Below are 26,251 nucleotides of genomic sequence, written 5' to 3'. Positions count from 1 at the left end.
GGATGAAGAGGAAAATTGTCCAATCTGACTTTAAAAATCCTATTAAAAATCCTATTAAATTTCATTTGTTTCCTGCATGAGGTTAAGCTTGCATTATAAAATGTATTTTATACTTACTATTAATTTATCAGGGAAACAAATAAGATATTGTTTGTAACTTATTTGCAATGTCATTTTTCAGTGTTTTTCTTTTGTTAGTTGGAAAGCTCACTAAAAACCAGATTTTTTTCAGGGCACCTGGGTGGCTCAGTGGGTTAAAGCCTCTGCCTTCGGCTCAGGTCATGATCCCAGGGTCCTGGGATCGAGCCCCACATCGGGCTCTCTGCTAGGCGGGGAGCCTGCTTCCCTTCCTCTCTCTCTGCCTACTTGTGATCTCTCTCTCTCTCTCTCTCTGTCAAATAAATAAACAAAATCTTTAAAAAAAAAAAAAAAGAAAAAAACAGATTTTTTTCTTATATCAGTTTCACAGATATTGGCTTAAATATTGTTAATGTCTGAAAATATTCATCATATCACTGAAGACAATGTTTATGGAAAATTCTGGCCGTTAAATACCAGATGTTAAAATATTTTTATTGTTGAATTGAATTGATAAGCAACTTCTAACCCAAATGCCTCCCGTAACCATAAAAGGCAGTCTTTTTTTGATTTATAATATCTATGAAACACTGATTTTAATTTACTCTCCTTGAAAGACCTGGGAATATTTGCACTGTCAGCAGCTTAAATTGAGCACAGAAATGATAACTAATTTAGAAAATTATAAGATTATTTAGTCATTTACAATGTGTATAAGGTAATTAAAAACAAACTTTAGGAGGGTTAAGACCTCACTGTAGTTGGTTATTCTACAGCTGGGGTCACTGCCTAAGTTGTATGAAGGCATATGTTCAATTTACAGTTGTAATGAGGAACATGGGATGTTTTGATTCTTCATTTGCTGTGCTCATCTCTAGAGGATGCAATTGCCTATATTAAAAAATGAACATAGGCTCTTTTGTAGAGGGTAATAAAAATGTGTAAGATAATACCTGCCACATGCATATATGGTTGACATATGGCTTTTCTCTTTGAGTGTAGAATTGTTGCCCTTCGCTGATACCATGGAGCAGCCACATGGAAATATTCATTAGGAGCCACTTAGGAATGAAACCAATTCCTTTGATCTCATTAGTTTGATCATGATTATTCCACTTTAAGATGTGGCATTTGTAAAGGTGTTAATCAGCAAAAGACAGAAATGCATTTATGAAGTTTTCTTTTGTCACATAGTGAATGCATACAAGGCATAGTAGAAGACATAAAAGAGGTTTTTTTTTCTTTCTTTTTTATTCTACATTAAAAAAATGAATGGCATTTGAGTTGCAGATTTTTTCTACATGTTGATTAACTTGAAAATACTGGTACATACTTTTGAGGTAAAGAAATACTTTTGATGTCATTATGGTAGAGGTTGATATATAGTAGGATTACCTTTTGATTTAGTGAAAAATTGCATTCATCTCAATTATTATTCTTTAAAGTTCGCAGAATTATAGTGATTCTGACTATATTCGGGGCCCTTCTCTTGGCTTCAAAACAAAACAAATGTAGTCTTTCTCTCATAAAAAAAAATACATAAAAGAAAAACATCTTGAAATGTCTCCAATTTGAACAAATTATATGAAGGCCAATTAGAATTAATGAAAAATATAAGATTAAACGATGCGTGTTCTGGAAAATGGTATATGTTTGTGTCATTGGTCTCATTTAAACAGGTGTAACTAAGAGCCTTTTTTGTTTTTGCCTCTGTCCAGCACTGCCCTTCCCTTGGTACCCTGTTCTTCATTTCTTCCAATTGTGTGGGCTGCCAAAACCTGCACCTTGCAGCTCTCTGATCACATGACCCAAACCTGGCCAATCCCAACATCCCTATGCCTTGTCAGACTATTTGCTCTGGAGGTTGGGGTGCTATCCAGTCCTGGCCAATAATAGTCATACCTAAGATGTTTCCATTTGGGGATCTTCAGAAGAAGAGGTTTTGGGTTTTAAGAGTTGGAAAAATGTAAATTGGTGGCAACCAGTAGCCTAGCAAATAAAGCCAGTCAGAGGTAAGAGGAAATGAGTACAGAGTTTAGTCGCTTCGTGTCCTGGTTCTGATGGAACTCAGACCTGCCCATTTCTTTCCAGTATCCTTCCAAAATGCTCCTCTTTTTTTTCTTAACTGCTTTGTTTAAGTTGCAAAAGTCCTGTCAAGTGAAACAGACAAGAATTCTTAATCAACACGGTATTTGTTTGTATTTCATGGGTTACTTCTTTTTCTTTTTTAAGATTTTATTTATTTATTTGACAGAAGAGATCACAAGTAGGCAGAGAGGCAGGCAGAGAGAGAGGAGGAAGCAGGCTCCCTGCTGAGCAGAGAGCCCGATGAGGGGCTCGATCCCAGGACCCTGGGATCATGACCTGAGCCGAAGGCAGAGGCTTTAACCCACTGAGCCGCCCAGGCGCCCCATACATGGGTTACTTCTAAAGCAATAGGTATTGTAAGTATTTCATGGTTTCCTACAGATATTTTTATTTAAACAAAGTTTGGACCAGCTAGAGCCTTCACTGATAAGGACAAGGTAATTTTTTTTTCCTTTTTTGTTGCGTAATCATAAATCCTGAATTAACAACATCCAAATTATTGGAATTGTGCAGCATTAATGCTGATCAATTTAGATAGTGTCCATAACCTTGCTTGTGCTCTGGACCCAGCTTGCATAATTATATAGTTTTCTCTCTCTACTTTTTAAATCAAATTCATTGACCTACTCTCTCCCCTTGAAATCAGAGTTTGCAGCCTCCTGGCTTTCCTCCAAAAGTCTTTCATTGTTTCACAAGCCATCCTTGTTTTCAATTCATCCTTCTTTATCCACTGTGTAAACTAGGTGGACCTGAATACTTAGGAAAAATCTAAAGCATTTGGTTGTTATTAGAGTAAGGATAGCTGACTCACACATGTAAAACATTAAAGAAAACTCTCAAATGTTTGAATGATTTTTTTTTTCTTTTGTTGTTGTTTGGGACTGTGGGGCATTTCACCACATCCTGCCACGCACAGAACACTTGAATTTCTCTTTTTGTTAGCAGGTAGAGTTCGGTATAGGCTAATAAAACAAACCAGGACAATATTTTTATTTTCTTTTCCCAGCAATTTTATTGATTTATTTAAATGTAACATACTATACACTGTTCAGCCTTTTGGGAGGTAGGAGGAGGGAGGGGTTCTATATCTTTATGAGGCGTCTCCTCAGAACCAACACTCAGATGGGCACACATTTGTGGCTGACACACCTTGACATCGTGGCCAGGGACCACACTTCCCACAGAGGTTGAGCTCCCAAAATCATGATGATTTTTTTTTTTAAACATACAATATTCAGGGCTGGAAGTGCTTTTTCTTCATTAGCACAAAGCAGCTGCAAAGGGGACCAGAATTCTACCTCAATATCAAGCAAAGATGCCATTTTTAAATGCAGGAGAATCTCCTTTCTCCTTACCAAACTGTTTGTCCTTCTGTGTGTGTGTGTGTGTGTGTGTGTGTGTGTGTGTGTGTTTGTGTGGTGTTGGGGTAAGGGAGATGAGGGAGATGTTTTCTATTTTGGCTTCTGTAAGCCTTGATATATTTTGCTAGAAGCTGTTTTAGTGTTTGGAGTCCGATAATGATGTCTGTTTACACATAGTCTCCTTGGTAATCTAAGTGGCTGTGTGAAATATGAATCCAGTTTGTGTCCTGTTTGCTGTTCGTGCAGTCATCTAATCCTGTATTTGTCTCACCAAACGTTTAATTTTGGTTTTGGGTGGTCTGTGTTCATGTGTCAGGTGCAATTATTATTTTAGAATAAAAGAGCAAAGATAATCTAGTTCTGATAGCAATACATTACATTATAGGTCTCAGACTCAGTTACCAATTATGTTTTCACATACAGATTCCAACCACAAAAATTAAACATTTTTAGAATCTGATTTGTTAAGAAGCAAGTTGGAAGCCAAGTGCTATGAAATGCAACTTTAGCCATATGCCCAAAACTCTCTGCCTCAAATGCATACCTTTTGAAATCCCGACTTTTTTAAGGAATGAAAAAAATAAGACCTTTTATGGGATGACTTTATGGTAAGTTTCTTAATAAAACTAATTCTTAAATAACAGATTAACTGGAAGTGCTGGTTAAGCATTGACACAATTAAGTTATAAGAGAGGATCACAAAACACCAGCCTTTCTAGAGGTTAAACTTTAGTAAAAAGACACATGTACTGAGTGTTTCCCTTGTACCAAAATACTGTGTCCAAACAATAAAAATAAACAGACCTTTTCAAAACAAGAAATATGAAGATAAAACTGCAGCATCAATATAATCTTATAGTTATCACTTAAAGTATTTAAAACAAATAGTATTTTTCTACACTTTTTAAAAAAAATCACTACAGACACTGCAAATAAGGCTTATGTATTTATTTACTGGAATACAATGTGATGATGACTGGTATACTCCTATGTATTGTTTTCTATACCTGCTCTAACAAAATGAATTTTGATATGATTACATGATGGAGTCTTCCAAAGCTCTTTAAATTGACAAGAAATAAGTTTTATTTGGTTTTGTAAAGACTAGATCATACAGCTCGAACAGGTTTCAGTATATGGTTACACATATACCAGGATATAGTTGCTCAGTTTAAGCCCCTGGGAGAGTTACACTTCAAATTCCTTGATAATTCCTTTGGGGGAGATGCACTATGTGGGACTTATAAAGGGATCTTATATATGCAGACAGCCTCTTCATCACTAACCACCATGACACATGGCAAAAAATCATTGGTAAATAATGAGGCTGGGCTACTAAAATTTATTTATAACAATTTTCCTTCTTTTAGTATATTCTTGGAGCCCCATTGGTGTATTGGAAGAGAAGACTTTGGCCTTCTGGTCTATTTCTTATGAAAGGAAGCCTTAGGAGTGATAGATGTTTTTAAACGATGGCAGATATCTCTCATCAAGCCGTGCCACGACACTGTCATATTTATTGTTGATGGTTCTTATTGCAGAAGCGATATTAAGTTAACTCATAGCACATGGGGCTCTCACCCTGCTTCCCTATCTCCTCTCCTATTCTTGAAGTGTTTGCCAAGTTTTAAAAACACTTTGTCATGAACATGCATGTGGTGTGCTGAAGAAAAAGAAAAGGTAAATCAGAGGGCAACTGCTGAGGATACTCTTTAAAACCCCAAAAGATATTTAACATCCTATTAAATAAATAACTTAGAACGAAATAGAAAGGGATGAAGGCAGAATGCACAAGCATACCATACTATTTGTTTTGTTAGAACAGTTTTACACTAACATGTTTACATTTTAAAAATCTTATCCAACTCTTCCATGATGCCATGCCCAAAGCGCCTTTGGTTGTGCATATGACGTGACCCAAGTGCTTTCCAGTAAATGCTTGCGTGTCTGACTGCTCATTGAATTGTTAGGCTTTCATGAGCAATGAAAGTCTTTGATATGAGTTCGTATTCCATAAATAACTTTCCTGAAGATCATTCAACAGATTGTTCCATGTCCTTTCAGTTCTATCTCAGAGGTTAAAAAACAACAGAAACAAAAACTTCACCAAAAACCCAGCCAACATACAATGTTGTTCGCTTAGGAGTAACTTCCATCCCATTTAATCTGCCTATTATCTCGGTTATAAGGCATGACACAGAACTAATTAAAAGAACATCCTATGTCAGCAGTGAGTACAAAACCTTCAAAGACTTCCTTTCTTTCAAGCGAGCAGACATCTGCAATGTGTCTCTGCCTTTTGAGCTACTGTCTTCGTGAAGAATACCAACTAGTCCTGGCAAAAGAACCTTTGGTTCTACTGCATCCACAAACATTGCCTTCCTCTATGAATGTACCACCATTGGAAGAAAATGAGCTGAGGTGTTTTTCCTTCGTGTTTTCTGTCCTCTCCTAGGAGCTCCTTTTCCATTCAATGCCACGTACATTTGCCTCCCATTGTGCTGCCAGTTAAAGGATGCATATGTATTGTATCCATTTTCCTCTATCCTCTCCTTCAGCTTACAGTCATTGTTAAATTCTTTCTGCAAGAGAAAAATAAAATCTTTTATTTCTGTGATGACGATACTTACTTCCATTTGACACATACCATCCAGAGAACTCCAATTCAAGAGTTTTGTTTGCTGTTGCCATTTGTACATTGGTTATGTATTTAATGCACCATGTCAACAATAGAAGAGTAAAACTCACAACCACAGAACAGAATCTGTGTTTGAAGGCTCATGATTCATTTTAATTGATCATCATAACCACATGTTAGGGCCCTTTTAAGAAGCTGTTGTGTTTTGACTATGACATGCCTTAAGTGCCTAGAATGATTATTAAGAAGCAAACGTTTCTCTAACAGTATTTGTGATGAGTCAATGACAAAGAATAGTCTTATAATCCCTTTTTTTTTCCCGAGTAATGACTAAGGGTCTCATGGGAAAAACAGAATTACAGAAAAAACTTGGGCTTATCAGGTTTGCAAACTTTACCTATAAATCCATAATAAATATACCCATATAGACAAGAAAACAGACCTTACAGCAAAATCATAATCATTCGAGATAACCAAGAGGCCAGGGAGGGGTGGGGGTATGTCTTCCTATTTTACAAATACTAGATTTCTCTATTTTATAGATAATATATAATTTTCCATAACTTGGAATTTTAATAGATTTACTCTTAGGTCTAGAAGTAATTGAAAACTAGGACATGGAATTCCTCACTTTGTGAATTACCATATCAAAGAAATTACAAACACGGTGACTATCACTACCTTCATTGTATAAACCTAAGACTTTGATCCTGGGAAATTCCACTCGATAGCCATAGTCCTTTGGCTTTGTTTCAAGTGGCCATGTGTTTTTAAGAGGATCTTTGGGACAAGAATTCATGTTTCCTTCATTCCATAAATCCAGTATCTCACTCTGAATTACTGATGAAGAGTAACCACCAATCTCAAAACTCTGCCTTTAGAAATGTCCTTCTTCTCTTAGATCCACACTAAAGCAGATAAGAAGCTAAGGAATAGGGGCTTTTGCTCTTCGGGTTCTCCGTTTCCCGATCCAAACCAAAGGTATTGTAGGGATCTTTAAGTTGGCTTCTCCTGGGCAGTTCAAATAGTTTTTCTCACCTTGGGATTTAATTTTTTTTTTAAACTAAATTCTCAATTCCTAAATATCTGTATTTTTAAGTGTCTGGGTTTCTATGAACTAGATCATCATTTTGAACATTATCAGAACCATCACAAACATAGTTTGTCTAAACCTATATGGCTTCGAAACAGAGATGATTTTTTATGTGAATAATTATATTCATTCTAATAAAAGGGATGCAGTTTAGAGACTGGGAGAATTGGGGTTATTTGAAATGATTTTATATTTGCAGCAGAGCTGTGTACAGAAAAGCAGCAGTAGATACTTATTTTTTCTCTCCCCAAAATAAATTTATAGAGCAATTAAGATTTGTTTATTTGAAAGAGAAAGCAAGAGCGTGTGTGCGGGAGACTCAAAAAGATTCCCACTGAGTGTAGAGCCTGATGCCAGGCTCGAACTCAGTACCCTGAGACTGTGACCTGACTTGAAGCCAGGAGTCATTTGCTCAGTTGACTGAACCACCCAGGTGCCCCTAGAATAATGTCTCAAAGTGAGGTACACCTCTAGCAGACTCCTAATCTCAGTTGTTTTTTAAATATTTACACCTTAGCTCAAATTTATCAGAATCTCTGGAGGAGGGACCTAGGGATCTACGTGTTTATAGCATTTAGGCGAATCATCAGCATGAAAGTCAAAAGAAAAGAAAAGGTCTTGGGGGTCTGCTCTGGATGGATCTGAGTGCTGAGGGTATAGTGTGGGACAAGGCAGCCCCTGTCCAATTTAAGTTCACAATATATTGGGGGAAGACTGTCAACAATAAGCACATTCATGAGAGAATTTCTGATAAATCTCATTGCAGATAACTGCATGGGGGTGCTATGATAGAAAGCAATGGGTATCTACTTTAGATACAGAAATGGGATGAAACAACTCATACATCTTAGAGTTCAGTAGGAAGCGTAGGCACAGTATGTGAAGTGTGTTGGGATAGAAGAAAAAGGTTATTAAGTATTTTTATGACACTGTTCATTTAAGAATGCTCCATTTCTCTCTGATGTTACCTTTTTAAAGAGGTATACTTCATCAACTGAAAGTTATTTCAATATTTTATTGCAATTAAAATTGTTTACCTTTTTTTCTCTCAATCTAAATTCATGTATCTGGCTTTACTGTAAAGCTTAAGTTTTGACTTAGTGTTTTAGTATCTCTGCAAAGAGCATAAACCTGGTCCTTCCCCAGTGATTCTTATAATAGTTAGATTAAGGAGGGACTCAGTCATGTTCATTCAAGAAAATAAATAATAAATGCCTCAAAAGTGATTATGCTATGAACCCCTAAATGGTACCACTTTTTAAAATGGCCCATTACTCTTCTAAGCTTAGGAGCAGAACTGCACATAATGGAAAAATCTTAAATTCCTTTAACCACCTCCCTCGCCCTGCCATGCAAAAGGCAGTTATCCTAGAGAAAGGGACTGGCCACAGTGTGTGTGCCTAACTCCCCAGTTATGAATGGACCAAATGAAATACAAGATTATTCTATAATCAGACCAGTGGTCCTTAAGTTGGGTTATCAAATTGTTGCATCAGGAACACCTGGAACCTTGTTAGAAATGCAAATTCTTAGATCTTGGGACAGCTTTAATATATAAAAAAATCTAGAAGTGTGTTTTAATCTTCCCAATGTTGGTGATTGAGTTTGGGAGCCACTGGCTCTGGGTAGGCAGTGCAATTGTTTTTATGCTAATCAACAAAATAAGGTTACTTACACATTTTGAAGTGATATTCCTTAATACTTGCTATGAAACACAGAGGTGTATGTACCCTAATCATGGGCTGGATACCAGCTACATCAGGGAATTAATGACTACTGTCTAGGTAAATAAAATTATGGAGTTGATTGAAGGCATGCAAATAGTGAATTTCTTAATCTGTCTCCCCATCTCATCTTTTAGCAGAATACAAAATACCAAGCCCCTGTTTTATCTTCAGCTTTAAAACACACACAGTGTATGGTTTCCTACTCAACTTAAGATCTTTGTTTTCAAAGATTCTTCTCCAACTTGTCTGTAGCACCCGTGCCAATCTGACCAGATGCTTCCGTGAGAGTCTGACCCATTAACAGTTCAGAGTATTGACTGACGAATGCCAGCAACAGCCTGTGTGGTAGACTGATGGGTGAACGACAGAGGAAATTACAGAATTGCAAGAGCTGCTTTGCCAGCCCTCGAAACTCTGGTGACCAGCCTGCCGTGGCTCTATTCACTAGCAATAGAATGATAACAGAACTCTTCAATGTCTGAGGGAAACATTCCAAAACTGTGGTAATGATTTACTGCAGTGGACTTGGAAAACTAAGGCAGAATACTTACTGAGCCATAGAGTTTCCCCTTCTTGTTCATGGCTAAATAATAGTTGCTGTTAATGGCTTTGACGGCAACGACTCCGATTTCCACTGAAGTTATCTCTAGGATACCTAAAACATACAATTAAAAAAAAAAAGATAAACTTAAGGGGTCACATACATTTAGGTGAAAGAAAAAATCAGAACTATTAAGTTTTAATTTATGATAGTTCTAAAATTAGTAGATTTAAAAAACTGGGGGCACCTGGATGGCTCAGTCAGTTAAGCAAACGACTCTTGATTTCCACTCAGGTCATGATCTCAGGGTGGTGAGATCGAGCCCTGTTTCAGGCTCTGTACTCAGTAGGGAGTCTGCTTGAGATTCTCTTTCTCTTCTCCCTCTGCCCCTTTCCTCCCCCCATGTGTTTTTTTCTCTCTCTCAAATAAATAAATCTTTAAAAAAATTTTTTAAAAATTAAAAATTGGAAAAAAACCCAAATCTCTTTTGGTGTGCCTAAAAACCCAACAACTATATTGAAACAGGTAATAAGTCTTTAAAAGAATTCCCTTATATTTTACTCTGAACATATAAGGAAAAATATTGTTTTAATTAAAATGCTTCCTTTGCTAACTCTGCATTTTCAACCCCATAAATATTGAAACAACTCTATCTTAGCCTAGATTTCACAAAAACTTATCAGAGCACACATCTGTACTATGGTATTAAATTAAATCCATAGCATATGTCAATAATATGTCAGATTTGCCTCAATCTGTAAAAACAGTGGTAAACTATTTCTGCTTTGTAGGACACTTAGATAAACTAAATCTCTTGGCTACATTTAACTGATAAATTCAGTTTTGGAAAATGTGTTGACATTCTGTGATACAGAAAGACTAATCCCAACATCCACATTGTCTTTAAATTAACAAAATCACTACTTTGGGTTGGGAGAATATCCGGTATCCATCAGCATTTACAAAGGCTTTTTTTTTTTCCCCTAGAAAGAATTGAAAACTGAGGGAATTTGTAACTGATAGATAAGAGAACCTTTTTCCCTAATACACATGTTTTGGTTGGTGCGTCTAAAAGCAAGTTTCTCTGAAAGGTCTATAGGTAACTATAGGGAAAGGATTCGATATTTTACGTTTAGGGTACAAACAAATACATCTGTTTATTTGCATTTAAAAAAATACTTTCTTGGGGCCGCCTGGGTGGCTCAGTGGGTTAAAGCCTCTGCCTTCAGCTTGGGTCATGGTCCCAGGGTCCTGGGATCAAGCCCCGCATCGGGCTCTCTGCTCAGCAGGGAGCCTGCTTCCCCCTCTCTCTCTCTACCTGCCTCTCTGCCTACTTGTGATCTCTGCCTGTCAAATAAATAAATAAAATATTTTTTAAAAAAAAGCTTTCTTGTAGTTTATTTAATTTTCACAACAGTCCTCTAAGAAGGCATTGCTCTTCTTAATTACAGATGAAAAACAGGACATGAGATTGTCTAATTCACACATAAGATGTTAAAGTGACAGAGGCCAGGGGTGCCTGGGTGGCTCAGTGGGTTAAAGCATCTGCCTTTGGCTCAGGTCATGATCCTAGGGTCATGGGATTGACCCCCATATTGGGCTCTCTGCTCAGCAATGAGCCTGCTCCCCCCCCCAACACTCTCTGCCTGCCTCTCTGCCTACTTGTGATCTTTGTCTGTCAAATAAATAAATAAAATCTTAAAAAAAATAAAAAATAAAGTGACAGGCCAATAATGATGGATCCAACACCTGAGCTTTTGGCTTTCAGACTGTTTTGCCCTCCATGTCTGTTTGCCTCTCTATCACATCTCCCCACTCCTTCCCACTCTCCCAAGGGAATCCTGTTGGAAAACCATCTGACAAAATGATGCATCGAGATAACAGTCTTTAATAGGCATGTCACAGAGGAAAATGTCTAAGTATCAGGGAAGGGAATCTAACATACTTTATGTCACAGAGAGAAGACACAGAGCAAGGCAAGAGGTTGAAATCTTGGGCAAAATATTTAGGCTGGTATTTATTTTGCCTAAGAAAGAAGCATTGTCAGGAAATTGCTAGCTGTTCCCTATGTATGCTTTTGTGACCAAAAATTGCTAGGATGAAAAGTTTGAAGGATGGTTTTAGCAAAGATTAAAGCAGGATTTTTGAAGGTGACAAAAGGAAGAACGTGTTACGAATGTTCCTCAGTCCTTGACCAATCATTTTTGAGAGTGCACCGCACATGATTTATCATATTTAGTTTGGAAACCCCTGGGTTTTTCTGCTTTGCCCAGATTGGGAACTCAGTATTCAAAGAATTCATCCATCAATTAACCAACTCTGCAACCAGTTAAGACTAGTGTGAAAAAGTTCACTATGCTTCAAAATAGAAAGTGGGAAGACCTAGATGATTTAAGGTTTTTTCAGATTCTGAAAAGAATTTTTTGGGTATGTCTATAAGTATAATCTGATAATTTTGTGGTAATGAACAAGGACTGTCTCTATGATAAACATCTGTTAATGTGAAAGTAACTTTCTGAGGGGCTCAAGTGTAGAGGACTTGTCAATTTTTTTAAATAAAGAATCTCTCCAGTGTTCTCTGTTCTTTGGTAAGGATGATCAAGTTTGCTTATGAAAGTATTTTTGAAAAAGAGAACCAGAATTTTACTTGATGGTTGTTGGGCTAATGACTTAGCATTCTATATTTGTATTTTTGATGCAAAATTAAATGCCAATTGAAGGAAGACCTTCTAGGGGAAAATAAGTGAAAGATATACAGATTTCTCTATATTTCTTACCATTTTTGTAAATCTATAATTATCTAAAAAGTTATAAATTATTGTTTTATTACTTGAAGAAACTTACACCTGAAAATTATATTATTAATAGAAGGGAACAAAAATTGTATTTCTCATTCATATAAGTCAGATATTTTCTAAATTTGAAGACATATTCTTGTAGTGAAATTCTATTACTTACATAAAGTTTTAACCACATCAGTTTTGATGTCTCTTGAAAGATGAATATACCAGGTGGTAATCTAAATCTGTTTGAGAGCTTTTGGACAGTTAAAAAACATAGGAAGACCTATGTGGAGAACGGCACTCTTTTAGGAAATGGGAAATAAAGCCAAGCAAGTTATGGCTTTCCTTGAGCAAAATCTACGCCGTATTGGGAGTAAAAGACAAATATGCAGAGAATTATGATAGAACATATTAAGTGATAGTAAGAGCTAAGATAGAAGACATAAGGGGCAAAAATAAATGTAGTTCATCATATTGGCTGGGGCTCCAAGGCAGACTTACTATTTGGAGATGAGACTTGAATTGGGTTTTGAAGGTTGAATAAGAAGCATCCAGGTGAGAAAGGTGGGAAGACATTAAGGTGGGAGGACAATAAGGTGCAACAGTGCGGTATTTTCAGAAAAACCACATTTGACTTACCAACTAGAGAACAGGGAAAAAGGCAGGAAGTCACAAGAAGTGAGGTTAGGGAGTTACGTAAGACTTAAGGTAGCAACCATCTTGTACAGATGCTAAGAATTTTGGCATATAGGAAGTATTTTATCTAAAAATATGTAACTTTAAAAAACATACTAGAAAGATCTAATATTTGGCAAATTTATTTAAGTAAATAATAGCAAACTATAAAGTTTGTTTTCAGTTATATTTGAAATCCTAAATAATAAAGTTTGATTATCAACATTACAAGTGATGTGGCATAAATCAGCTCCTGTTAATGGCACATTCTACGTTAAGAATGCATCATCACCATAGTAATGGGGAGGATTTTGCAAACTGATGAAATGCAAATGGAAATAACCTAGAAGTCACAATTTTCACATAAATCATTTTTTCTTTTAGCTTGCCAAGGCATGAGTTCTGTTTTGATGAATCATTGAGTAGTTAATCTGAGGAGGGCCATTCACAAGTTTCTTTCCCAGTTTATGCTTCTCATCATTCTCCAGAAGAGAAGTATCTGACCCATTTTCTCCCTGGCAATCCAAGACTACTTCTCTCTTTGGGCTATTAGAATAAACAGATTATTGGCCAATGTGATTAACTTTCTCCTGAAACATTTTTTTCATGGAGAAAGTAAAAGGCAAGAAAAACTTTAATAAAATGGTTATAAACAGGAGAAAGCTAGATGTAAAAAACAAATGCAAAATCCCATCATCCTCTCCTAAATGAATAAAATATGAATATTTAAAGAAATCCTAGAGATTCTTTGAGTAAATTAAATAATGTATTAAGCACCAACATGTAGGATTTGTGTTAACTCTTACTGTGGAGGATACAGACAAACAAGACGCAGTCCTTACCTTCAAGAAGTTTTAAAACTGGGTAGAATAAGGACATATATAATTAAAGTAATTACAATACAAAGAAAATATTCTGAGAGGTACATGAGAGAGAAAATACATTGTCTTGGTTTTAAATAGTAAAGTTGTTGTCCTGAAGAAGATGGTTGATGTTCGAGGTGAACCTTTCAGGGGTAGGATTTTAGTAGGTGAGAATTTGAAAAGTTGGGAGGAATAGTCTATACAGAGAAAAATGAAGGAGTAAAGAAAGATAGGTATGGGGGAAGGAAAAGAATTCAGTGTTTATTTGAGCTATGGTTGGTTCTCCATACCAATCGTTCTTCATGGGGACCACTTAGTAAAAGTGTAGATTGTACTTCATTGAGTAGTGGTAGTGCTGTCCTGGGTGAGGAATGTATTTTTCAGAACCTGTTGTGAAACTTGGAAGCAGCTCAAGAAATCAGAGCCTCATGAATTCAGAATCAGTCCTATTATTTTGTTCTAAATATTTTACTCAGAATTATCATGCTATGTAGTTTGATAGTTTTAGTTAATGTGATGAAATATAATTAGTATAATGTAATACACAAATCCTAACTTCTCTGAACTAAATCTCTTTCTCATGAATTGTTGTCAAGTGTCCCACATAGATTATATTATATCCTGATATAAAAAAGCCTATGGAACTCCCCAGAGGTGTTATCACATTTACGCTCTACACCTCAGAGATTTTGTAGCCATACTCTGGAGTGTGGGGCTTAATGGCTTCAAATGTGGTCTTGAGAATCATCATAGATCATACCTTTGTAAGTGTGTATCTATCTCAAAGATCCATAGCAATTGCAGTGGTCATCTTCTTCTGTTTATTAGAGCAGGGTATATATACATAGTTCATAATATGTGCTCAATATATTTTTGTTGAATGAATTATTTTATTGAATGAATCAATGAGTGATTATTCCAGCAACTGGCTGAGTAAAAGAACATTCAGTATTCATTAAATACAGAATTTTTCTTCTTTTAAAAAAATTTTTTTTAAAGATTTTTATTTTATTTATTTGAGAGAGAGAGAAAGAGACAGCACAATCAGGCAGAGGGGCAGAGGGACAGGGAGAAGCAGACTCCCAGCTGAGCAGGGAGCCTGATGTGGGGCTCGATGCTAGGACGCCAGGATCACAACTTGAGCTGAAGGCAGAAGCTTAACCAACTGAGCCAACCAAGCACCTCCAGATTTTTTTTTCTTTTGATAGTGTTGTCAAATTTGTAAAACTTTGAGATAATAAGTCTACATCCAAATAAAATGAAAATGAAAGTAAAAGGAAATGCCCAAATGAGCATACTTTAAAGGAAAATTCATTGCATTACAAAAAATAAGTATTTGTTGTTTATAAGCAGTTATTACAAATCTGAAACTACTTTAAATTTTCTAAATAATATATGTATGTCTCTTCAACTATTATTAAAATTGTGAGAAAGAGTTTTAAAACATGGGTCAGAAAGGCTATCTAGAGTGTGAGGTCTTAAGACAACATTCTTGGTTAAGGAAAGCACTATTTGGGTAAGTTGAATTTAAAGACAGTAATAGCACAAAAATCAAGGATGATACAGAGTGACTATCATATGTCATATACTTTAATATTCATACCTGAGTCTCACAAAATATATCTGGTAAGCCTTGTGTTCTACACATGTTGAAATTGGGCCTTGGAGAAATTAATAAATTGATGAACATATATTCACCTAGGGTATGGTAGATTTGGTATTTGGATCTAAGGCCCATTCTCTTTCCACTAAATCAGGCTTTGTTGAATAAAGCTGAGGATAGCAAAATAAAAAAGGCAATGATAAGGAACATTTTATTTTGAATACCTCTCCATATTTTAGCAAACATTTGATTTGTAGATTTCAAAAACATTTTAGAGAAGCATACTGATTAGTTAACACAAAGCGTTTAATTTCCATATAGATTAATTTTTTAGGTGGCTAAAATTTTACAGCTCCTTAGACATTATTTATTTAAATAATAATTTGACACCTTCATCTCCAAGTTCATTCACTTCTTTGTCCATTTATGGAGATTACTGATAATGTAATGCTTTTCTTGATGACTAATGGACTTCAACATTATCTCTAATGACTTTCTCTGGTATGAAAGGAGAATGCTCTAAAGAGCTTCTGAGTACCTCCATTAAAATAAACTGATGATTTAATAAGAAATCTGGTTAGAATTGAGTCAAAATTATGGGCAGAACTCGGCGGGTTTTTTTCTGAGTACAGAATATGAGGTTTTGTGTAGAAATCCTAATCTCTTTTTGATAGATTCTCCATTACATTCCAGAGAGTGACATTCTACACAAATATGGTGCAGAATTCTGGGGAAACAAAAATATTTAGGTTTATGTCTAGAACAAGCTACATTAGTTTTATCTTTTATATCTGTGATAAAACATGTAATAATTTTCTTATGTTGTAAAAATTATGATAATTTGCAAATGATCTAATGGGGTATACTTTTGCTTCATAAATACATATGTGGAAAAAACTACACAGCAATTATTATTTCAGCTGGTAGTTCACTGATAACCCTTGAATTGGTTGAAAACCTGATTCCACTCATGGTTTTTGACAGTGAAATGCTACTTTACATCTAGAAAGTCCAATAGATTCTAGGTTTATAAGGTCATGTCCAGAAAAAATACATAGCAGTTTTCTAAATAATTTTTATCATGATAATTAAGAATATTTCAAATAATGCTTTCATTTTTCTTTAATGTGAAACAGAGTTAAATTAATTGAGGCCTCAACACATTATGTGAACTGCTGAACTCTCACACATCACAAAGGATCTTCCTGAATACTATGCTAAGAGTCTTGACCAAACTTAAGCTTGTCTTCCACCTGCACAAGGCTGTGTCCCTAAAGGTGACCTCAGGTCCCATGCTGAGTCTTAAGAAAATGCAATGCTGTCCATTTACAAATCATACATTGTCCCAACTCACCTTCCCAAACCATTTTCAGTAATTCCCTACCTACTCCCTTCTGTAAATTTCACTTCCACAGCCTCTCATCTCTCCCTCTCTCTCTCTCTCTTTTTTAATCACCTTCTCCACTTTCCTGTAATCCCTCTCTGTTCTCCCTTAAAAACCTCTATCACCTTTGTCTTAGTTGGAGTTGATTTCAATTAATATTGTAGTTTCTCTCCCTTCCTGCAGTAGTTTGTCTTATCACCTTTAACCAGCATCTGGTGCTATTTGTTTGCTGGATATTTGCATGAGCTCAAATAATTACACAGAGATTATGGAGTAGAAGACTCTCACCAAATTGATAGTTAGCATGTGCCCAGCAAAATAGTCCATGAGTGGTGAATGCAAAAAGGAAGAGGAGAATGGATTTTTGAAGACTGACTGGGAAAGAAGAGCACATAGCTCAGGGGTAACAAATATATTAGTATCTCTTAGTTTAAGCAGACCTGTTCGGGATTACGTATTTGCTTGACTTTCAACAATTTCAAAAAGTGTACCTAGACTCTAAGTTAACGGTCTTGAAAGAATGTCAAAATATATCTGATTGCTCTATATTGAGAGTGACTGGACAGGAACATTTGTTACACTAGTTTTATTTTTTGTATTATCTACTTATTTTCCTATTTCTCTCCACACTGCCCTCCACTGTCTGTCTCTCACTCATAGTTGTGCATGCACCTGTGCACACAAACACACACACAGGGTAGCTAATAACTTCACAGACACATATGCACACACCAATTTTTAAAGGGAACATCAAAGTCATATTTTATGTGACAAAATTAATGGAGAGGTTTAGGTGTAAACAATAAGGAAATATCCCTAAAAGAGCAAAAGAACTTAACATGTCAGCTTTGTTACTTAACCAACTGTGTGACCTTGAATAGGTCATTTATAATTCCTGAATCTTGGTTTCCTTATTTGCAAATTGGGGCTAATTGCCTACAGCTCACAGGATTGCATAGAATCTGGAGCAGTGGGTATTCAATAGGTATTTACTGTCTGCTGAATCAGGATGGTGGGGTGTCAGCCAGTTTTTCATACCAGTGGTTCTCAAACTTGAGCCTGCATTACAATCATCTGGAAAGTTTGTTTAAATACAGATTGTTGAGATTTTTGATTTAGTAGATCTGGGGTGGGGCTAAAGAATTTGAATTTCTACCATTTCCCAGGAAATGCTGATTCTGCTGGTCCAAGGACCACACAGTGTTCTATACACTATGATTCAGAGACAGAGAAAGCCTTTGATAGGAAAAAGCATTGACAGAAACATGTGCAGAGAAGCAGATCCACAAACAGGAATAGACACAAAAAATGACAGCAGCTTAATATCAATGAAAAAATTTTAAAGAATGTGGAAAGGAAGTGCTAGGTTTTTCTTTTGTGTATTTTTGAGAGGTGTGGGACTCAGCATCTGCCTAACTAGAATTATGTGGATTTGGAATTTGTGTACAAATGCACTTCATTTTTGTCTAGAGACCGTTTTTTTTTTTTTTTTTAAGATTTGCAATAAGATTACCATAATCTTTGTTTTCTTCCCCTCACTAAGGGTGTGCAAATGTTGGTTGAAACTTAAGTGCCTTCATTTACTCCCTTAAGTATTTTACATGCGTTTTCAGAGGGCTAATGGTGTCAACACTCTAAAAAATTGAGGGACCATGTGGCCCCTTTGAAGTTACACTGATGGCCATGAAATTGCTACAAATCAGTAGGGATTCACTTGATCCCATATTTTCCACCCAGAGTTCAATGCATATACTTGTTCTAGAATGATCTCACCACTTTTAAAAAGAGGACACTGCAGTGGGCTAATCATTAATCTTGGCCCACCTTGAACTGTTTTAGACTTCAGATTCCCTTTCAGCATAATGCAACAGAGACATTTAGTTTCTCCATCATCCATAATTCTTTCGGATACCCTTGACATTCATTTAGAATTGCAGACAGAAACAGGACCTATGTTAGTGGAAAATTCTTACCATCTCTATATAAGAAGATAGGTATTTTTCTCAATTTGCTAAAGATCAGTGACCTTTTACATTTTCAACTGGTGCTTCAAAGATAAATGCAGTCATTAGCTTGGTCTTACTGAGGAATATAGTGGTAGATTCTAAAACATTCCTCAATTTAAGGCTATATTTAATTGACCAGTATTGTAATTTAACCATTGTCAGTGACCTACCATGAAAAGTATCAGAAGCTACTTCTGATAGTCCCAGTTGTAAATAGTCCCAGTTGTAAATTAATTGTCAAAGTGTGTTAAAGATTAATACCATACTACATTTTAATTGCAAATGAGATGTGATGCTGGAGTCTTCCATGTTGATCAGTAGTCAACAAATGTTTGCAGATGGTCATTTAATGTGTCTCTCTACTAAATAGATTTCATAAATGTGACAATTTCTATTTTTTGCCCTCTCCAGAGATTGTCTTTTGTCCACTTCTTTGAATTATTTCAAGAAATAATTAGTTATCAACTTTTAAAAAAATATTTATTTATTTGACAGAGAGAGATCACAAATAGGCAGAAAGGCAGGCAGAGAGAGAGGAGGAAGCAGATTCCCTGCTGAGCAGAGAGCCCGATGTGGGGCTTGATTCCTGGACCCTGGGATCACGACCTGAGCTGAAGGCAGAGGCTTAACCCACTAAGCCACCCAGGCGCCCCAGTTATCAACATTTTAATAGTGCCATGTTTTCAAACGTTACCTTCTGTGTTTTTAGGATATATTCACAGTGAGACATAGATTAGATGAGATCGGGTGTGTTCAGGGTTGCATGCCCAAAGACAAGACATAGTTTAAATGTTTGTAAGGATGAGAATTTATTTGGAATCTTTGAGAATTGTCCACAGTAAGTGTTGATATAAATTTAACTAACTTGCAAAGTGAGAAAAGATTGTATGGCTAACTTTGCATGAAGTAAAGACTTAGAAAAGCTTGTGTGCCCCTAGAAATGGGAATCATATCCGTTATTCTCAACCACCAGCAACTGGAAAACAAACACGCTGCTTACAACAAAATGCTTACATGTTTGAGTCGTTTGTTGTGACCCAGGATAACTGACTTTGGATCCCATTTTACAATGGGACAGATGGTAGGAAATAGCATAAAACAAAAGAGTTTAGAAAAGGAGGTTGAAGATAACGTCAGAAAAGCCCAGTACAATTCATTTGAATGGTAAGAAGGCCGTGGGTAAGGCTGAGAGTAGATACTGAAACTACTTCTTCCCAAAAACTCAACTTATTTCTGAACCAGAAAATATATTTTATATAAAGTCATAAAGCTATTTAGAGTTTTGCCTTTCCCTCCTTCCCCCATTTTTTTAAGTGAAATCAGTTCTTCAGGAATAAGTTTAGAAAATTAGAAATCCTCGTTCCTTATCCAGGGCATCCTAGCCACGCCCAACTTTGGCCCTATCTTATTATGCCTCCTGCGTTTCACATTTGGGGAAACAAACCTGACGGAATCTTCATGTGGCCTTGAGTCATGTGTCTCTTCACTTGAGCCATGGAGAGAAGGAAAGTCTGCATTACGTATAGGAAGGCTGTTAAATACTAACTGTGCAAAAGTAAGGGACAGTTACTGCAATGTTTTTGCTGTTGGAAAAAAATCTATGGAGAATACAAAATAGCACTAGAAATGTGTTAGTTCTAGTAAAAGTCCATTGAGTTTCTAAATTAGATCTACCATGATAAGGAGGTGTGGGCAGGAAAGTCAGTTGTAATACTTCCTCACCCCCCACCCCCCCAAAAAATCCCCCAAGTTATTATAGATTATTTTGAGAAGTGTTCTATATTCAATCTAAATTTCTGATCAGTCTAATTTAAATCACAGATTTTAAAGCCTCAAAAATCAACTAAAATTACTAAATAAGAAAATCTGGTCTCATATTTTTTAATGATAAAAGTTTAGATCATATAAGGGTTAAGAAAAATTTAGGTTTGGGGGCACCTGGGTGGCTCAATGGGTTAAAGCCTCTGCCTTCGACTCAGGTCATGATTCCAGGGTCCTGGGATCAAGCCCCACATCGGGCTCTCTGCTCCGCGGGGAGCCTGCTTCCCTCCTCACTCTGCCTGCCTCTCTGCCTACTTGTGATCTCTGCCTGTCAAATAAATAAACAAAATCTTAAAAAAGGAAGAAAGAGAAAAGGAAAAATTTAGGTTTTAGTAAACTGTAGAGTCCGAGAAGAGCTTGGTAAAATCTAACAGTTGTCTGGTTCATCTCTGGTTCTCTTCTGTAGTAGATGATACTAGGATATCCAGGGCCATTGAGGAGCTTACCTCTAGAAGATTACTTAGGACTGAAATAGTCCATGTTCTTTCTACTACACCATGAGGTTCCTACAAACATTTACAAATTGTTGGCAGCCAGGCAAAAATTTCATATCTACTTAATGTTTTATAGACTAATTTATCTTGTTCATTACCCAGAAATAATTCATTCTAGTTGGACTTGACCACTGCGTTTTATTTATAAAGGAAGAAAAACTTAAAAGCCAACAGAAAGGGTTGAAGAAATTACTTCATGGCATATTTCACTAAATGAGCACCATATCAGTACAGATACTTAGCCTAAAGACATTCCTATAAAATGTCTACCACATTTACTAAAGTTTTTATGAATTTCCTTAATATAATTACATATAATATAGACTATATTTTCTCCTCAATTTAATGAAAAGAATAAAGTGGGTCAGTAGAACACTTGGTGTTGGGTTTCTGGCAAGAAAAAGTCTTACTTGATGCATTGAAGAGTTCACAAATTTGCTAAGCATGAACATCCCTAAGTAGTTTAAAATACTTAAAGTAGAACAAGTTTTAGGATTCAAACTCAGGCTCACTTTGAACACATATATTGTAAATTTTCTAAGCTTTCAATGTGGTATGAAAGAATTTATAATTATCATCGTAACTCTTTCAAAGATTTTTTCCATCAATACTTAAATAGTGGGTAATTATATTGCTAAGAAATATAAATACTACTATTAGTATATATATTGTTATCTAACTGTGTGGAAAGACAATTTGCCTGTTTTTTATATACTGGCCAAACCAAAAATTTGCCATATATGAAACTATATATTTCTGTGACTTGTGATATTGGCGATGAGGAATTCTGGCTTCTGCTGAAAAGGGGGCTTAATCAAGATGGGAAGCTCATGGCCTTCTGGACTGAAGATTTCCCCTTTTTGGCCATACACCAAGGTTAAAGTGATTCTGTATCCCCAGAGTCCATAGAACTGCCCTGCCGTTGCCACAACACACAGCTGGCAAAGAATACAGATCTGTTGGGCTGGAAATACAAGACAGCATCACACATTCATTTCGGATCACGAAGTAAAGGACATCACCAGTATTTTTGCAGAGCATATTGGAAGGAATGCTTTCATAGAAATTAATGTAAAGTGTTTTCTTGGTACTTGAAATTGGTATTTGGAAAAAGCATAAAAACAAAGATTAAAATTCCATGTAAGAGTCTGACATTCTAGCATAGACAACATTAAAAAAGCAACATGGGAGAAGAGGAGATGTTCTAAGGACAGATACTGTTACCTTAGCTACATGTGGGATTGCAGAGGATGGGGGGATATTATTCCTTCTCTAGTGAGATGCAACTAAGGATTGATATTAGAACCCAGTGCATATCCTTTATTGTTCTTTGTCATTATACATGAGAAATGGAATGCTATGTATGATTTTTAAACCTTTACTGATATTTTTGTTGTTTTCATTATATGCTGAGTTAATAGCTATCTACAAAGAAAATATTAGACAAGAAGAATTATTTTTGGCACGTTATATCTTTTTCCCCATGGTGAATGATGACCAAGAGTTATCTCAATAGCACATCTTATTTAAAAACCAATTCTTAGTTTGGTTTAAAATAATATGCTCTTGGGGCATCTGGGTGGTGCAGTGGGTTGAGCAACAAACTCTTGGTTTCCACCTGGGTTGGGATCTCAGGGTCAGGAGATTGAGTCCTGCATCGAGCTCCACAGTCAGCACAGAGTCTGCTTGGAACTCTCTCTCCCTCTCCCTCTGCCCTCCCACTCATGCTTTCTCTCTCCCTATCCCTCAAATAAATAAATAAATCTTTTAAGAAAAATAAAATAGTATGCTTTTGAGAAAGTGCACATATCTTTTAAGAGAAAACATGAGCTATGTGATCCAAGTTTGAAAATAAAAACTGGTGGCTTATAAAGAAAGATTATATGAAGGTGGTGGTCCCCGATGATCAACAGCAACACTTTGGAGAACTTAAAAAAAATGCTGAGAGGCAACTAAGTAGAGAAATATATATGCATATTTTAGACAGGTGTTATTTTATACTCTTCTTTGTGTAAGTCTTAGTAAACTTTTCTCATCAAACATGCTGGAAGTTTAATATTTAAGACTAGAAGATAGGTTACAACTACTATATACTTGAGTTCTTAAATATATATTATTTCTAGGATCCAGATTATAGAAAAAAAAACAAAACAGAAAACCAAAACCTAAAAGTTAACAGAGGAGAAACACTGAGAGAAATAAAATGATTGAACTGACTTGATCCAAACCATGCAAACTGCAAATGTTTCACTTTGCTCTTTCAAGTAAAGAAATTGTTAAAACCGTTAAAAATTTGGGGGAAAATAGTATTCAAAGAAAAGTGATCTTAAACTTCTTTGTAGCATACCTCAGTTATGCCAGAAAAAATGCCACAATATTATGTTTTGAAGAAATGTTTCCATTTATGTTAATTTATCAAAATCTGAAAACATTTCCCCAGAAGACTCAATTAATATTATTCGATTCAAAAATCAATTTTAAGAAAGAATTTGAATTGACTTGCTCAGTTCAGACTAGTTTATACAGTATTGTCAAATAATTATTAAATTCAACTGCAATAAGATAATTTTTAATAATTTATGGTGATTAAAATTTTGGTGCATAGATATGGCATAGGGAAAAATGGAAGCTAGAAATTTGAAAATAATTTGTCAGATTGCCATGAAAATGGCAAAATACAATTCTAGGTAAAGTGGTTGGCTTTTTAGCAAGTGAGGTTAGTAAATTAACTGAAACATCTATGAAGAACAAGTAACATTAAGTAGTTTCACACTATTCAATTCCTATTGTAAATGTTTCCTCCTCTCCTACTAATTCTAGATGACCAAAAGAAAACTCTGACTGTAACATAATTTAATTTACTACAGACTGAAATATTTCAGTGTAGATTATTCTTGGGTAAGATTCAAAGTAAACCCTGTTTGTTTTCATATAAGAAGCTTTACAAATGATGTCCAAAGAGATTTCAAATCTAGTGTCATAATTTAATTTTAGAAGGAGATATATTTAAAATCTCCACATTTTACCAAAACAGACCCAGAAATTCAGAACCCATTATACAGTCTACATTTCTTGGTCAGTGTTATTAAATAGATAGATGAATAGAAATATGCACATCTGTCTTATACAAACAGACCAGTTAAAATACAATTGTAAACACTAAGAAAATTAATCAAATAAATAAAAATAGACATGCCCTGAAAAAGCTCACAAAGCTTTACTAAACTATGGTAGCATGGAAATGGGGCTCAGGAATGGAACTCTATTAAGCAATTTTTATTTATGGATAGGTTACCACTACTCTGTAGCTGAACTTAATTCTTGATGCATTGATAAAAGAACTGGACTAATTTTCTTATCAAGGAGAAATATTCAGTATGCAGATTTCAGATTCTTTCAAAACTCTGATCTGGGATCATTTGGCAGGAGTGAGAACTATGGTGAAGAATGAGGAGAGTGAAGTTGGCCAGAGGTAGGAAGAGTCTCCATTTGCCCTGAGTTTATTTATTGAAAGCATGACTCTTCTGTTTTTCCCTGTGGGCCACATCTGTACTATCAGCACCCTGCCCGGCAGATGCCCAGTAGATAATCATGGAACAAATTAGTTAATTTATCTCCATAAATTCATGTGTAAAGTACCTGTTGCAACTTTGGCAAACTTATTTTCCTCTGGAAAGTGGAAAGGAGGGAAAGCTATTGGCAGGGATTCCTTCTTATTTTGAGGGTGCCAGTGCAACTCTGAGTACTCAGGTAAAATCCAAAGCCAGTTCATGTTCACCTTCCAGGGCAGACAGGAATGCAGAGTGTCCCCGCTTCACTGCCCCAGTTTGTTTCCCATTCTCAGCACGGTCTCTAACGGACTGGTCCCTCACATTCATCTTGTGCATATATATATTCAACTCAAAAGTAATGAGTTGTTACCTCAAGAGACTGATTACCAAATATTACCCTATGAAAATATTTTAAAAATATTACATGTTGGGGCGCCCAGGTGGCTCAGTCATTAAGCATCTTCTTTCGGCTCAAGTCATGATCCCAGGGTCCTGGGATGGAGCCCTGCATTGGACTCCCTGCTCAGCAGGAAGCCTACTTCTTCCTCTCCCACTCCCCCTGCTTGTGTTCCCTCTCTCTCTGTGTCTCTCTTTGTCAAATAAATAAATAAAATTTAAAAAAAATTTCATGTTTACTGTGTAAAACCACCTACCAAGCATAAAAAGAACCCCTGTGACTTGCATGGTATCAGAAGTGAAAGAAAAAAATGAAGTCGCAACCCTAAGTGCAGAATTATTCTGCCCAGTCGTTTCCTACTATATTCCACTTGTTTCAACCACAACAAAAGGACCACTTTATTCTCTCTCCTTACATAAGTGTGCAGTCCTAAGAACGTGTTTGAAAAGCTTTAAAAAAAAAGTCCCCTAACCATAAAGCCTAGTATCTCAGTCCACACCCTGGATGTCCTTTGCTTCAGAAACTTGGTCAAGGATGTTAAGGCAATGAAGCCTGCTGCAAATGTCCAAATATAAACAGGTCCTTGTTGACTCTAAAACCCTGAGGGATGTTTTCACCTTGAGTGCTTAACAGCTTTCTGACATGGTGGGAGATCCTATCTTTATTCCTCTAGCCTACAAACAGCCTTCTCATCCCTCTTTGCTTTCTCAGTCAACACTTTAAGTTCAGAGAGGATGACAGAGTCTTTTCTTTATGTGGAGACTTAAAAGCTCCTAGAAGAGTCCCATCATTTCACGCCCTTCCTCTTTCATCATCATCAACTCCTCTTTTTATTGTTTCTCTAACCTGCCATTCAACAAAAACAGCTGCTAATAATTATGTTTGTGGTACAAGGCTCTTGTGATCTAATTGCACAGACTTGTGCCACATGTCTTGTCCAGTTACACAAACTTGATTTCCGAAAAGAGCACTTCAGAGACATTTGCTTAGCTGTCTTCCCACTCCCAGACTTCAAGGGCTCTGCACACGATCCTGGTAAATGCCTGTGCCTCACCATTGTGTTCATGTTTTATCTTCTTTCACCTTCATTCAGCTCTTCCAAAAATACTGGCATCCTTGTAGAGTGAAGAGTGTACGACTTACTGGAA

General features: G+C 36.1%; 1 protein-coding gene across 1 annotated transcript in view; it reads right to left on the bottom strand.

Moving 5' to 3' along the window:
• Window positions 1-4,476: 4,476 nt before the first annotated feature.
• The window catches only part of LOC111141115 (fibroblast growth factor 10), an 80,475-nt gene continuing 58,700 nt past the window's right edge, over window positions 4,477-26,251 (bottom strand). Inside the window, exons 2-3 of the mRNA XM_022493457.1 lie at window positions 9,537-9,640; window positions 4,477-6,109 (exon numbers count right to left, since the gene is read on the bottom strand). Of these exons, the coding sequence (XP_022349165.1) occupies window positions 5,912-6,109; window positions 9,537-9,640 (302 nt within the window). The 3' untranslated portion in view covers window positions 4,477-5,911. The remainder of the gene's footprint in view (window positions 6,110-9,536; window positions 9,641-26,251) is intronic.

Source organism: Enhydra lutris, unplaced genomic scaffold (genome assembly GCF_002288905.1).
Source record: "Enhydra lutris kenyoni isolate GAN:26980312 unplaced genomic scaffold, ASM228890v2 scaffoldscaffold5, whole genome shotgun sequence".
Classification (NCBI taxonomy): domain Eukaryota; kingdom Metazoa; phylum Chordata; class Mammalia; order Carnivora; family Mustelidae; genus Enhydra; species Enhydra lutris.
Note: the sequence above shows the minus strand (reverse complement) of the source record. Positions and strands in the feature narration are given on the sequence as shown.